The sequence below is a fragment of the Moschus berezovskii genome, chromosome 4 (genome assembly GCF_049115385.1).
Source record: "Moschus berezovskii isolate FMDL1 chromosome 4, NW_MosBer_1.0, whole genome shotgun sequence".
In the NCBI taxonomy this organism is placed as follows: Eukaryota; Metazoa; Chordata; class Mammalia; order Artiodactyla; family Moschidae; genus Moschus; species Moschus berezovskii.
In genome coordinates this window covers 103958753-103972894 of record NC_142463.1, presented here as the reverse complement: position 1 = coordinate 103972894, position 14142 = coordinate 103958753, and the positions used below count along the sequence as shown (strand labels likewise).

Here is a 14142-nt window from a genome sequence, read left to right as displayed (position 1 = left end):
AGAGAGTATTTGTTCTTGTAGGACTTCATGAAAACAGAATCAGGAACTGTGGCTATTTAAAAACGTTCGGGTGCAGCCACTATGGAAAACAGTAGGGAGGTTCCTCAAAAACTAAAAATAGTGTTGCCATATGATACAGCAACCCCACTCCTGGGCATATATCCAGACAAAACTATAACTCAAAAATATTCATGCACCCCTATGTTCATAGCAGCACTACTCACAATAGCCAAAACATGGGAACAATCTAAATGTTCGCTGACAGATGAATGGATAAAGAAGATGTGACACATAAACACAATGGAAACTACTCAACCATAAAAATGAATGAAATAAAGCCATTTGCAGCAACATGGATGGACCTAGAGTTTACCATTCTAAGTGACGTAAGTTAGAAAATATGACACAATTGAATTTATTTATGAAATAGAAACAGACTCACAGTAATAGAGAACAGACTTGTGGCTGCCAAGGGGAAGGGGAAGTGCAAGAGGGATGGACTGGAAGTTTAGGGTTAGTAGATGTATTACATATAGAATGGATAAACAAAGTCTTACTGTATAGCACAGGGAAATACATTCGGTATCCTGTGATAAACCATAGTGGAAAAGAATATAAAAATGAAAGTATATATGTGTGTAACTGAATCACTTGCTGTACAGCAGTAATTAACACAACATGGTAAATCAACTATACTTCAGTTAAAAAACAAAACAAACCAAAAAAATATTCGGAGACTTCCCTAGCGCTGCAGTGGAAAGGAATCTGCCTGCCAATGTTGTGGACACAGGTTCGATCCCTGGTCCAGGGAGATCCCACATGCCACGGAGCAACTAAGTCTGAGCACTGCAACTACTGAGCCTGTGCTCCAGAGCCCAGGAGCGACAACTACTGAGCCCACATGCTGCAATTACTGAAGCCTGTGCACCCAGAGCCTGTGCTCTGAAATAAGAGAAGCCACAGCAAGGAGAAGCCTAAGCATTGCAACTGGAGAACAGCTGCTGCTCACTCCAAGTAGAGAAAAAGCCTAGGCAGCAATGAAGACTCAGCATAGCCAAAAGTAAAATAAAGAGAAAAAAAAATTCAGATAATCTCTTAGCTTCAGAGATACCCAATGAAGACTCCCAATGATGAAGGGATAGTTATTTTGCAACTGATTCAGCAGAGTTAATTATGACATTTCTATGTGAACTTGGGACTTAAAATTATGCCTTTGAAATGTTACTATTCAAGCCAAAATAAGCTTCATTCAAATCTACCCACTGGAAAAAATGTACTCAGCACCACAATGCTCTAAGCATTACATAGTGCCATATATTCTACAATCATTTTCTTAATTTTAAAATATATTGTTTTGGTGAATTCCCCTGGTGGTGTGGTGGCTAGGACTCTTGTGCTTCTATTGTAGTTGGCCCTGATTTATTTTGGGTAGGGGAACTAAGACCCCACATACTGTGTGGCATGGCCAAAATAAAATAAAAATAAAATATCTGGCTTTGACTAGATAAATGTTTGCATATGGTATAACATAAAAAAGGGTATATTGTAAAAAAAAAAAAAAAGAAAAAAAAAAGCTTTCTTCTCACCTCAGTCCTCTTGTACCCCAGTTTCTTTCCAGAGGCAAACACTTACTCATCTCTTACGTATATCCTTTTAGAGATACTATGTGTATAAATCTGTGTATATACATGTATTCACAAATTTACATATTTTTATTATAAGATACATGCATAGATATGCATATATTTAATATGTATTTTACATACAGTTTAGAAACTGCCTTTTATATATAGCTGTGTGGACATATTGTGCAGCTTACACTTTGGTAGTTATGTCCAAGGTGCTCCACTGATGTCATTCTACCAGCAATTCAGGAAAGTGCCTACTCTCCATATCCTGAGAGTACTGTGTACTATGGAGAATTCTGGTCCTTTTAAATTAAGTTGATCATTTGGTCTTCCTCAAAATACTTTCTTTACTTGGTTTCCAAGACATCATATTGTTTGGGTTTTCTTCCTACTTCATTGGTTCACATTTTTCAGTGTCTCATGATGGTCTCGCCTCACCTCCTTGACCTCTTAATGGTGGAATGTCCAGAACCCAGTCACTGGTCCTCCTTTCTTCTTGATCTACACTTACTCCCTGCATCTGCCTAATGTAGTAGCCACTAGCCACATATGGCTATTTAAATTTAAACGAATTAAAATAAAATTAAAAATGCAGTTCTTCAGTGTAACTGGCCTTATTTTAGTGCTCAACAGTCATATGTAGCTAGTAGCCTCTCTTACTAGATAGCATGGATATGTAGTACATTTCCATCATTGTAGAAAGTTCTATTGAACTGCACTTCCCTAGGTGATTGCACTCAGTTTTGTGGTTTAAAATACATTTATCTGCTGATGACTCCCAAATCTCTATCTCTAGCCCAGACCTCTCTCTGAAACGCTAGACTTAAGTATCTATTTGATATTTCTACTTGGCTGTTTAGCTTATATCTAAATTCAGCATGTTCAAATCCCCAATCTTCTCCTCCAAGCTTATTCCACATATAGCTCTCCCCATCTTAGCTGATGGCCAATCTATCTTTTTACTTGCTTAGGACAAAAACTTTAGAGTCATCCTAATTTCTCCTTTATGGCTGGTGTGAAGCATATAAGTTAGAGATATAGTGAGAGGAGCCTGGAAAGTCACTGGAGCCTGGCTTGCTGCAGTCCATGGGGTCGCAAAGAGTCGGACATGACTTAGGCACTGAAAAACAACAACACAGTGAGCAGAAGAATCTTGAACCTCATAGGTCATGGGGGGATCACCGAAGGGCTCTAACAGGTTGCTGCTGCTGCTGCTGCTGCTAAGTCACTTCAGTCGTGTCCGACTCTGTGTGACCCCATAGACGGAAGCCCACCAGGCTCCCCCGTCCCTGGGACTCTCCAGGCAAGAACACTGGAGTGGGTTGCCATTTCCTTCTCCAGTGTGTGAAAGTGGAAAGTGAAAAGTGAAAGTGAAGTCGCTCAGTCGTGTCCGACCCTTAGCGACCCCACGGACTGCAGCCTACCAGGCTCCTCCATCCATGGGATTTTCTAGGCAATAGTACTGGAGTGGCTTGCCATTGTTACCATGATCAGATTTGCCTTTTTGAATGATAATTTTGGCAGCTATGTGAGAATGAATTGGGGGCTGCTGGTTGGAAAATTTGGGGAACAAAAGGCTACTCTTAAGACTTGTGGGAAGATATGATGAAAGTTGGAACTAAGAAATACCAGCAGTGGAGGGGAAGGACTGGATATAGAAGATAAAAAAAATGTAGACTCTTCAGTATTTGGTCAATGATTAAATGTGAATGATGACGATAAAAGAAGAATCCATGATAACTTGAAGAATTCTGGCTTTGGTGACTAGCTATAGTAGTTTAAGTTTGAGAACAAAGAAAGCAAGACTGACTGACTTAAAGGAAGACAAAAAGATGCTGTCTTTGAGATACCTGTGGAACATCCCAGTGGAGTTGTTCACCAGACATCTGGATATTGAGACCTGGTGATTTCCCTGAATACAAGTGGTAACTGAAGCCATGGGAACAGATGAATTCTACCTAGGGAGATCAAGAAGAATGAGAAGAGAACCAAAAGACAGAGTTGGGAGTGGATTCTTTAAGATTTACAGGAAAAGCAAGAAGAGTAGCTAGCAAAAGTAGTTGAGAAGGAGACTATCAGAAAGGTAGGAGGAGAAGCAGAGGGAGAGGCCAAGAGATGAGTTTCAAGAAGCACAGAATGGTTAAGTGAGGGTTGAAAGAGACCACTGTGTATATGCTTGCAATGTAACTTTTCAAGAAATGTTTCAGTATATTAGAGTGAAGCAAGAAGCCAGGGTATATGGACTGAAGAAGTGAGGAGTGAAGGCAGTAACTTTATCCAAGAAGCTTGACTGTGAAGGGAAGACAGGTTAGAAGAGAACCCTGACTCAAGGGCTTTAAACTTATTACTTAACAGGAGAAACCTGAGTAAGTGTGGAGCCTACAGGAAAGTAATCAGAGGAAGACAAGCTGAAAATACAGAGGAAGGAGGGAGAGGGAGAGAAAGAGAAAGGAGAGACAGTGCAAATAATTACAGAGAAAGGCTTCAGAAGTGATGGTACGAGTCTAAAACTAGTGATCGCAAAGAGGTTAGTTCTAAATAAGGAAAAGAGGATGTATTTCCTTTAAATGAAGGAAGGAGATAAAGGCAGATACATCTAACTAATCCTATAAACACGGGGCTAGACACTGAGGGCCGAGAAGGCAACAGCACCCCACTCCAGTACTCTTGCCTGGAAAATCCCATGGACAGAGGAGCCTGGTAGGATGCAGTCCACGGGGCTGCAAAGAGTCAGACACAACTGAGTGACTTCACTTTCACTTTTCACTTTCATGCACTGGAGAAGGAAATGGCAACCCACTCCAGCGTTCTTGCCTGGAGAATCTCAGGGATGGCAAAGCCTGGTGGGCTGCCGTCTATGGGGTCACACAGAGTAGGACGCAACTGAAGTGACTTAGCAGCAGCAGCAGACACTGAGGGAGCTAATGTCTGACACATGCAATATTTTTCACTGTGAAGCAGAAACACTAGCGTGGGTTAGGTGACTTGGAGATTATGGCAAACATTCTAAACTGATACGGTGAATAAGACAGAGAGGGTTCTCCTCTCTATGAATCTAAGGATACATAAGTCTGATTGAGTACCCCTGCAGGCCAGGCAAGGTGAGAAACAATGGATTTGGAGTGGCCCTAATATATAATTTGTATGATGATCTCCAGTAGTACAGAGAAGTAGATATGAGCCTTTAGGCCGTTACTAATCCAGTAGTAATCTGGTGCTTTAGGCTACACACCAGATTATTTTATAAACCTCCTACAAATTTATAAAATCCTTCATAAACTTATAGGAAAGCATCATCACTGTCTACAAATGACTACAATTTTCTACACTATCAAGGTTTTTTTCCATCTCGTCTTTGCTTATAGTTACTGGCCAGCTTTTTCTTGCAGAAAAGGTCATTTGCTTAAGAGTTATATAACGGTGATAGTAATATTTTTCTGCAAAGTATGATGATCTCTCAATTATTCAGAGACTGAATATTCAGGCAAAATACAGGTCCTTGTCTTTTCTTACATCTGATATGTGTTGTTTCAACTCTTACTAATATTTCTACAGAAGTATTTCTCTTAGAAATACTAATATTTCTAAGATTTCTACAAACATCTAAAACTCAAGTTCTGCTCTTGTCAGGATCTTTAGGGGTTTATTTCATGAGAAAGGGATCAAATAAACTACAATTCGTTGTAACTTTAAGAACTGATATGAGTCCTCGTAACTTTTACCACAGTAAAAGTGAATAATGAATAATCACTAAATTTCTAAGGAAATATGTTTTTAATTATTCCCAAGATATTGGTTCTAGAGGTACCAGTGATTCTGAGATAATAATGGCTTCTCAAGTGCAGTCTCAACTGGTTCAATATTCATTAAAGGATGAGTTCTGTGGGGGAAAAAATCAACTGTTGTAAGAACGTGCCATCAAGAAGACACTCTACCAACAGTTTGTTCTATGTGGGTCTACCAACAGGTCTCTATCCAGGGCTAGCCTATGTATTTAGAAAACAAGAGGAGGAAAAACACAGGCAGTTACAGTATTCAAAAATAATAAAATCCTCAAAACTGAAATGGTTTTGTTTTTCATTGAAATGATTTTTTTGCCAGAAAATGAGTATTTTTTACAGTAATGCTTCATAAGCAGTGCTCTTTACATTAAGGGATGAATCCAGCCTGAGACCCATCTTGCAGCTTATTTTCAATAAATACTCATGAATCACACGTATTACTTCATTAAGAATAAGGGAAGTAGGTTTCTCTCTTACAGGGGTACACATGACTGATGAGAGGAACTAGACAGTAACACTTTTGAGGTCCTGGTCTGATATGTGTGTGTGCATGCTTAGTCATGTCCAACTCTTTGTGACACTGTGGACTGTAGCCCACCAGGATCCTCTGTTCATGGGATTTTCCAGGCAAGAATACTGGAGTGGGTTCTATTTCCTCCTTCAGGGGATCTTCTCGCCCCAGGGATTGAACCTGAGTCTCCTGTGTCACCTGCACTGGCAGACAGATTCTTTACTATATGAGCCACCTGGAAAGTCCCTTGGTCTGATAAGTCAATTTAAAAAGCAGCTGAGTAGAGTAACAAGGCTCATCCTGGAACATGGTGTTGCTTTTCCATAGCTGCCCTCTGCCTATCACCTGCTTCTAGAGTACATCTCTTTCTTATGGAAAAGAAAGGCAAGAACTGGGAAGGAATCAATTCAAGTGGGTTTCTAACACAGCCAGAGAATACTATCTTTTAGTCTGATAATTTCAGGGTGCCAGAGTATTTTCGTATTGCTGGAGAGGGAAGAAAACGTCACGGTTGGTAACTGTGAGTTTAGGTTGTACCAGTGTAAGGACAAACTTACATATAGGGATAGGCTCATAGAGCTTGATTCAGTTGTGTACCTAACAAAGATGATTATGTCACATTTGGTTATGAAAACATTAATAAATGTTTTCCTGTGCTTCCTACTACTTAGGCTGGCTTAAGGAGGAACATAGGTGGAAAAAAATAAAAAAATCTCGGACATTTTTCCATTTAATTCCCTTCTCTGTGAATTTTAAAAGTAGATGTTCTGATGAGGCCAACAGTAAAACATTTATATATAATGGTTAAAGGTAAGTGGAAGACACAAGTTCAATTCTTTGTACACATCTTCCTGTGCTCTGTAATTCACCATAGCAACTGAAAGCATTAATTCATGCAGATAGCAAACATTAGAAAACATTAGTCTGTTCATGCTGTATACAGATATACAGGGATACCCTGAGAACCCAACCAATTTATATCCTATTCCCAGGTGGTTCAGAGGTAAAGAATCTGCCTCCCAGGCAGGAGATGTGGGTTTGATCCCTGCGTTGGGAAGTTCCCCTGGAGAAGCAAGACACTCCAGTATTCTTGCCTGGGAAATCCCAGGACAGAGGAGCCTGGCAGGCTACAGTCCACGGGGATGCAAAAGAGTTGGACTAAATGACAACAAATTTTATTAGAAGATAAAAACATTTTCACATACAGTATTTCTGGAAATCATTACTTTAATCATTAATCATTAAGTTAAGCAGAAAAACTTAAAACTTTTAAGAGGCAATATTTTACCTATTTTGTGGGCTGTTATGGCTAAAATTCAAATTTTTGAATTAGTACTTACAGATGGTTAAAGATCATATGAGCATTGATTGTAGGAAAAAAAGCCAATGAGAAAGGACTGCTGCTTCCATAGAAACAAAAGCAAGATTCTACTCAGTTGGTATAAATGTGAACAAGTAATTCCTTTTTGAATTCTACTAAATTTGGAATGCATGACCAGATAGCTTCATTTTCTCATCACATGTTTCAGTTGCTTGTTTTTATCAGGAATAAAAAGCAATTCTGAAGCAAGAAAAAAAAATTAGCCTCAATCAGATATGTGAAAGTACCATCTGCGGAGAAAGATCAAACCTAACTTGTGGATATAGCTACATTGCCAAACAGGTTAACCACTAACTTAGCTAAGGGCTAAAACATTTCTACAATTGTTCCTGGTTTTGCAAAGTTGTGTTCCTGCCAGATCTCCTTTGATATCTTCTACTATTACGGTAACAACAAAACCAAGAAGTTCTATCATGAAGAGACTTAAGCTAACCATAAAGATGACTATAATCAATGACTCTTTTAAATGTGATGATCTAGGGTGAAGACAGGGACTAGAGCTTAGGGTGGGGCTAAGTGAATAAATAGTCAAAATACTGTACAGGCAAATTGCAAACATTGAAATTTTCTGGTAATATCAATCAAATTTATTCTTTAGTTTAAATTTCCCAACTGTAAGCCTTGTCATGTCAACCACTACAGGTGGCTACATAAGAAATCTGACAAATCTACTGAACATCTATATGTAAAGCACTGTGTTAAATATTGTGAAAAACCCCATATTAATAAAACATAGTTCTTACTTCAAGATTAAATACTTAATACCTAGTGGGAAAGATAGATGTGTATACAACTACTGTCTTTTTTTTTTTTTTACAACTACTGTCTTAATATCCAGAGATAACCATTATTAAGAATTTTTATCTCAGATATATTTACTGTATACATAACCATATATGTGCTTGCATATATATATGTGAGTGAGTTGAGTGGAAGTCACTTGTCATGTCCAACTCTCTGCGACTCCATGGACTGAGTGGGTAGCCTTTCTGTTCTCCAGGGGATCTTCCCAACCCAGGGATCAAACCCAGGTCTCCCATATTGCAGGCACATTTTTTACCAGCTGAGCCACAAGAGAAGCCTGCATAGATATATACATATATGTACAGTCAAGCACAGGCTTATTTATATACACCTACATACACAATCATATTTATGCTAATATACAGTTTTACACCAAAGGGGTATTATAGCATCTTGATTTTCTATCTAATATATCTTAGAAAGTTTTTGGTATCACGCCATGAAGAGTTATGCCATTTCTTAAGAAGAATGCACAGTAATGTACTATAATCTAGGTAGCCAGTTCTCCATTGAAAAATATTTATCTTGTTTCTGGGTGTTTTTTTTTTCTCACCATTACAAATGACGTTTCGGTAAATATCCTTGTGTACATGTCTTTGTGTACTTGTGTGAGTATACCTATATGGCAAATTTTAAAAAGTATATTGTTTAGTAGGTCTTTTCAAGTCCTCTGCAGTCTTCTTTCTGTTAAAAACAGGGTCAGGAGGTGCTAGAGGTATCTTCTGTGCCTCCTACCACAGCTTCATAACCAATTTTCTGCCTTCTTCACAATTTTCATTGTCTCAGAAGCTCATGACATAGTTGCACTGTTTTCTCCTGACCTCCTTTCCTGGTCACTCTCTTATTCCCTGAAGACTTTAACTCTGGTTTACTGTCCTCCTTTTCATTTCATTCCTGCTCCTTTCAAGATTTTCAGTGACTTTAATATCATCTCATATCCCAGTCTCCTCACCCATACTGACAGCCACTAACACCCATGATTATAACATAAACTTTTTCATTACAAGTATCTACAATATAAAAGGGGTTCCCTGGTGGCTCAGCTGGTAAAGAATCAGCCTGCAATGTGGAAGACCTGGGTTCGATCCCTGGGTCGGGAAGATCCCCTCGAGAAGGGAACGGTTACCCACCCCATCTTGAATTCAAGACTTCTTTCTCTAATAACCAGTTCCTCAACTTTCAACTCACTTATGCTAATATCTCTACGAAGAAATAATTCCTTGACCTCATCAATACCTCCAATTCATTCAACAATACTTTTTTCACTATCCAATACCTTCCTTTTTTTCATTTCCCCAAATCCTGGCTGAATCCAGCTATCAGCCTTCTCTTCATTTACTCTAGTGCAGCTAAAAGTGGCTAGAGAAAAACCACACAACCAGGCTCACGGGCTGTATTTTAAACTAACAACACAAAACTCCAATGGGTGCTCATCCCTGCTTAGAAGTTTTACTTACATTTCCCTAGTAAATTTGATTCCAAGCCTAAAAATAACAATTTCACAATGTTTTTCTTTTTATCCTGTACCTTCCTAATAGCTTGATGTCATATTTTACTGAAAAAAATAGAAGTAATCAGATGGTTTCCATGTTCTCATCATCAAAGCTATTACAGTGAAAGAAGTACCTCTGCTCCTATCAAAATCTCCTCTGCTTATGTTCTAGCTCCCTCAGACTTCACTTCTGCAACTCTTCCCCTTTCTCTTCTGCATCACCTATTTCTCTTTCTTTAGGATAATTCTCATCAGATTATAAGCATGCTCTAGAATTTCTTTTTCCCCCAAGCCCACAGTCTCTTCCGACTACGATCCCATTTTCGGACCCCCGTCATGTAAAACCTCTTAAAAAGTGTTCCATACATTTATCTGTCATCTCTATCTTATTTCTTGTAACCCTAATTTGGCTTCCAAACTCACTGAAACTGGGGAACAAAGTCATCAAAGACCTTCATATTGCCAAATCTGATGGATTCTTCACTGACCTCAACTTTTTATGTCTCAGAAGACTAGTCTTTAGGTAACCACTCACTCCTTGATCTTTATGACATCAAATTTTCCCTCCTCTCTGTCTCTTCTTCAGTCTCCACTGCTGACTCCATATCCTCTATTCAGTACTTAGTCCTGGACTCTTTCTTTCCCCCGTCTATGCTCTCTCCCTGAGTGATCTAGTCTAATCCCAAAGCTTTAAGTCACCAAAATCTTGTTGACTTCCAATTTAGCATTGAATATTTCCAATTATCTAACAGACACCTGCAATTTAACAATAAAACTCTTGATTTCCTTCTAAAACCTAAGAATTATTCTTGACTTCTCTCTTACCCTTGTCCCATTACTTCACTCCCATTAAGTAAGTCTATTGATTCTACCTTCGCTCCCAGGCTCCTTATCCAAAGCATCTTCATTTCTTACCTGGACTACTGCAGCCACTTCCTAAGTAGTCTTTCTGCTTCTAATTTTACCTTCAATAATCCATTCTCCCCACAAGCTGATCTTTTAATACATGATTCAGTTTATGTCATTTGAATGTTTAAAGGTCTTTAGTGGCTTTCTATGCCACTTAAAATAAAAACAAAAAACAAAATCTTTACCAGGGCCTACAAGACCCCATGTGATCCAGCCCTACTTATCTTTTCAACTTATTTCCTCCTTACTTGCTGTGCTCCAATGGCACAGGACTTTTTTCTGTTCCATAAACTTGCCAAGTTTTCTTTCTTCAAGGACTTTGTTCTGGTGTATCCTCTGCTTATGATGCTTTTCTTCCTCATCATTATGTGATTGGTTCTTTCTTATAATTCAAAACTCATCTTCAACATCACTTCTTTAGAGAGGTTCTCTCCACCTGAAGTAGCCCTCCCCACCTTGACAAAGTACTCTGTAGCTTATTATCCTATTTATTTCCTGAATAGCACTTATCTCATTCAAATTATATTTTTTATTTGTTTACTAGTTTACTGTCTGTCTCCTTCATGTAAGTTAAGGCAGGTACTTTGCCTTTCCTGTCACTTCTGCTTCCCCAGCATCTTAAGCAGTTCTTGACATATAGAAAGCATTCAAATATTTGTTATAAAAAAGGATGAAGCAACTGAATTATTAATATATATTTAGGTAATAGTGACAAATGCTTTAACAGATGCTGACAACTGATAAACTGTGCATTTTGCTGGAAGAGCATCATTTTGAAATTTATTTGGAAATGAATTCCCCAAATTAGAAAGGTTTGCTGTCATGAACTAATCATCCACTCTTCTGGTGATCTATTATGTCCCTTTAGCCAATTCCTTATTCAATAATTCTTATATGAAATTCATAAGAAAATCAATATTTTTACTTTTACCATGTTAATTAGAAGGCTATTAATAGAGTTATACTGTTTTTCAAAAAGCCTCTCAGGTGAATAGCTTTGGGCTGGCTTTCCTTTTTACCACTTTGCTGACATTTCTAAATTTTGATGCCAAATGAGTATACTGTCTAAATTTAACCCCAGATGTTCTGTTTCTCAACCTTGGATTTTTAAAAAGAATTTTTTTCTGGTCTGTTATCAGACTACAGAGGTTTTTTTTTTTAAGAAAAAAGTGAAAAAATACATTTTTATCATACAAAAGTTATTTATGTACCTCAAAACATTTTTCTCCTTTTGGAAATTTATTACATTTATAAAACACTTCTTCCAAGACCTTAGATTACAATTAGCTGAAATAATAGAAGAATTATACCAACAGTAACAATTCTCAAATCAATCTACCTAATAGGATTCAGCTACATATATTAGGCTCTTTATAATATGTGGTCCCAATAAAAAATACATAAATTTTTTTTTGTATAGAATTTGTAACTAGGTAGAATTTATGTATATTTAAAATTTCAGGTTGGCTAATGTAAGTTTATTCTGGACAAGTTTTGTTTTTATTAAAACTTAACAAACCACCAGATTAAAATGACAACTAATTACTTCCTTCAGTAAACCATCCTTTCCTCCAGTGTGACAAAAGGCCTTTGTTAATTAGGTCTCAGTGTGTATATTGGCCACATTTGGCAAAGTCCAGTCCTCGCCAAAAATAGTAACAACCTGCTCTGGATGGCAATCGAGCAGCAAATCTATTTTCAGCTTTAATGTTTGCAACTCCAAATGCTAGATGCCATGGAACTGAACCTTAAATGGTGTAAGTGAACTAGTCTGATACTTAAGCACAGGACACAAGTATTTGAAGTGCTCTAAAACATTTGTTTCTGTATTCCAAAAGAAAGAATATTTCAGGCTTGATAGAGGAATTTAAATCTAACTTTGACACATGTAAAACTAGATGAATCTGAGAACTGAAACAACTGGGAAAGGAAGAGTAGAATGATAGAATCTTAGTTGTAGTCTCTTACAGTACCCTAAATTTCCTATTTTTTTAGTGCTTCTGATTTTTATTATTAATATCTTTGTTCTCTTACCTGTCTCTGAGTGTGCTGGGGCCTAGATAAGGATACAGGTTTTCTTTAAGCTTTCCTTTGATGAGATGGTCCAGGGTCTCATGTAAGAAAGGCTGATGCTGAGTATATACATTTTCTACTCCCTAAGACAGGGGGAAATGGTTCTTATGTCATTTTTTTTGAAACGTGCAATATAACTATTAATGATACTCATATCAGAAAAGGACATGCAATAGAGATTTCATGGGATAAGAGTCAAGCAGGAATTTTAGGAGAATTTTAGTTATTTTCATCAATAGAAATGTTCCAATCTTATGAAAATACTCTGTAATTTAAGGCTAGCTATTATAAAGGAATTTTTAAAATGCAACTGCTTAAATTCCTTATCATCTCTTCACCAATTGATTCTTTTGAGAAAATATTATATGACAGGTAAATAAAAAGAAAAGGACTATGTAGCAAAAGAGACTAGAAACACTCAGGAAAATGAAAAAATTTCAGGAAACATAAGAAAGGCTAGCAGATTACAACTAACTTTTGACCATATTAAGAAAATAGGTAGTTTTAAAAGATTTATAATTGCTTGCTTCATCTTTAATTTCTGTCACAGAAAAACTACCTGACAAACCTTAAATTATAAACAAATGGAGTAAAATAATTATGACTAACAGAACTGTCTGCCTTTTTATTCTTGGGTATTTCCTGGAAATATCTTACTATTCCCTTATTAGCTATTTGGGCCAATGCTGATGCTGTTCCAATACAGAAAGTATTAAAGAAAAAAGTATTTAAAGAAAAAGCTTTCAAGAGACCGTCTGTTTTAATTTCATTTAACTGCATGCATGCATGCTAAGTCGCTTCAGTTGTGTCCAACTCTGCGACCCCATGGACAGTAACCTGCCAGCCTCCTCTTCCATGGAATTCTCCAGGCAACAGTACTGGAGTGGATTGCCATGCCCTCCTCCACAGGATCTTCCCAACCTAGGGCTCAAACCTGCATCTCCCGTCTCTTGCATTGGCAGGTGGGTTCCTTACCACTAGCACCACCTGGGAAGACCCTCATTTAACTGACATAGTACTAAATCAGCAGCGATCCTGAAGTTACTTGGAAGATCACATTCATTCACTCTCAGGGTCAGGGCCTTCAACTGTTTCTCACTTAGGAAAGCATAGCAATATACCTTTAATCCTTTGAGGAACTGTTTGGTAATAGCCACAGCGTCTTTGGGGCTGAAGAGGTCACTTCCTCTGACCCGTTTACCACCATATTCAATTACTGCAGACACAAGCTTTGTTTTAAAAAAAAGAAAAAAGAGAGAGAGAAACAACTTCTTACTGCTTGGGGAACAGGAAGAAAATAACTTTATTAAGGAAATGAAGACATGAGAGGACAGAATTAGGATCGAACCCAGTCTCCTGCATTGCAGGCGGATTCTTTACCAGCTGAGCCACAAGGGAAGCCCAAGAATACTGAAGTGGGTAGCCTATCCCTTCTCCAGTGGATCTTCCTGACCCAGAATTCAAACCGGGGTCGCCTGCATTGCAGGTGGATTCTTTACCAACCGAGCTACCAGGGAAGCCCATAAAAACAGTATGACTCATCATTTGTTGGAACTAAAAGG

At 37.9% G+C, this 14142-nt stretch overlaps 1 protein-coding gene across 2 annotated transcripts in view; it reads right to left on the bottom strand.

Moving 5' to 3' along the window:
- Window positions 1-14142, bottom strand: part of VPS45 (vacuolar protein sorting 45 homolog) — a 64261-nt gene that overhangs the window by 26541 nt on the left and 23578 nt on the right. For both annotated transcript variants that reach the window (XM_055401966.2, XM_055401967.2), the window contains exons 12-13: window positions 13702-13809; window positions 12542-12663 (exon numbers count right to left, since the gene is read on the bottom strand). In XM_055401966.2, the coding sequence (XP_055257941.1) occupies window positions 12542-12663; window positions 13702-13809 (230 nt within the window). The remainder of the gene's footprint in view (window positions 1-12541; window positions 12664-13701; window positions 13810-14142) is intronic.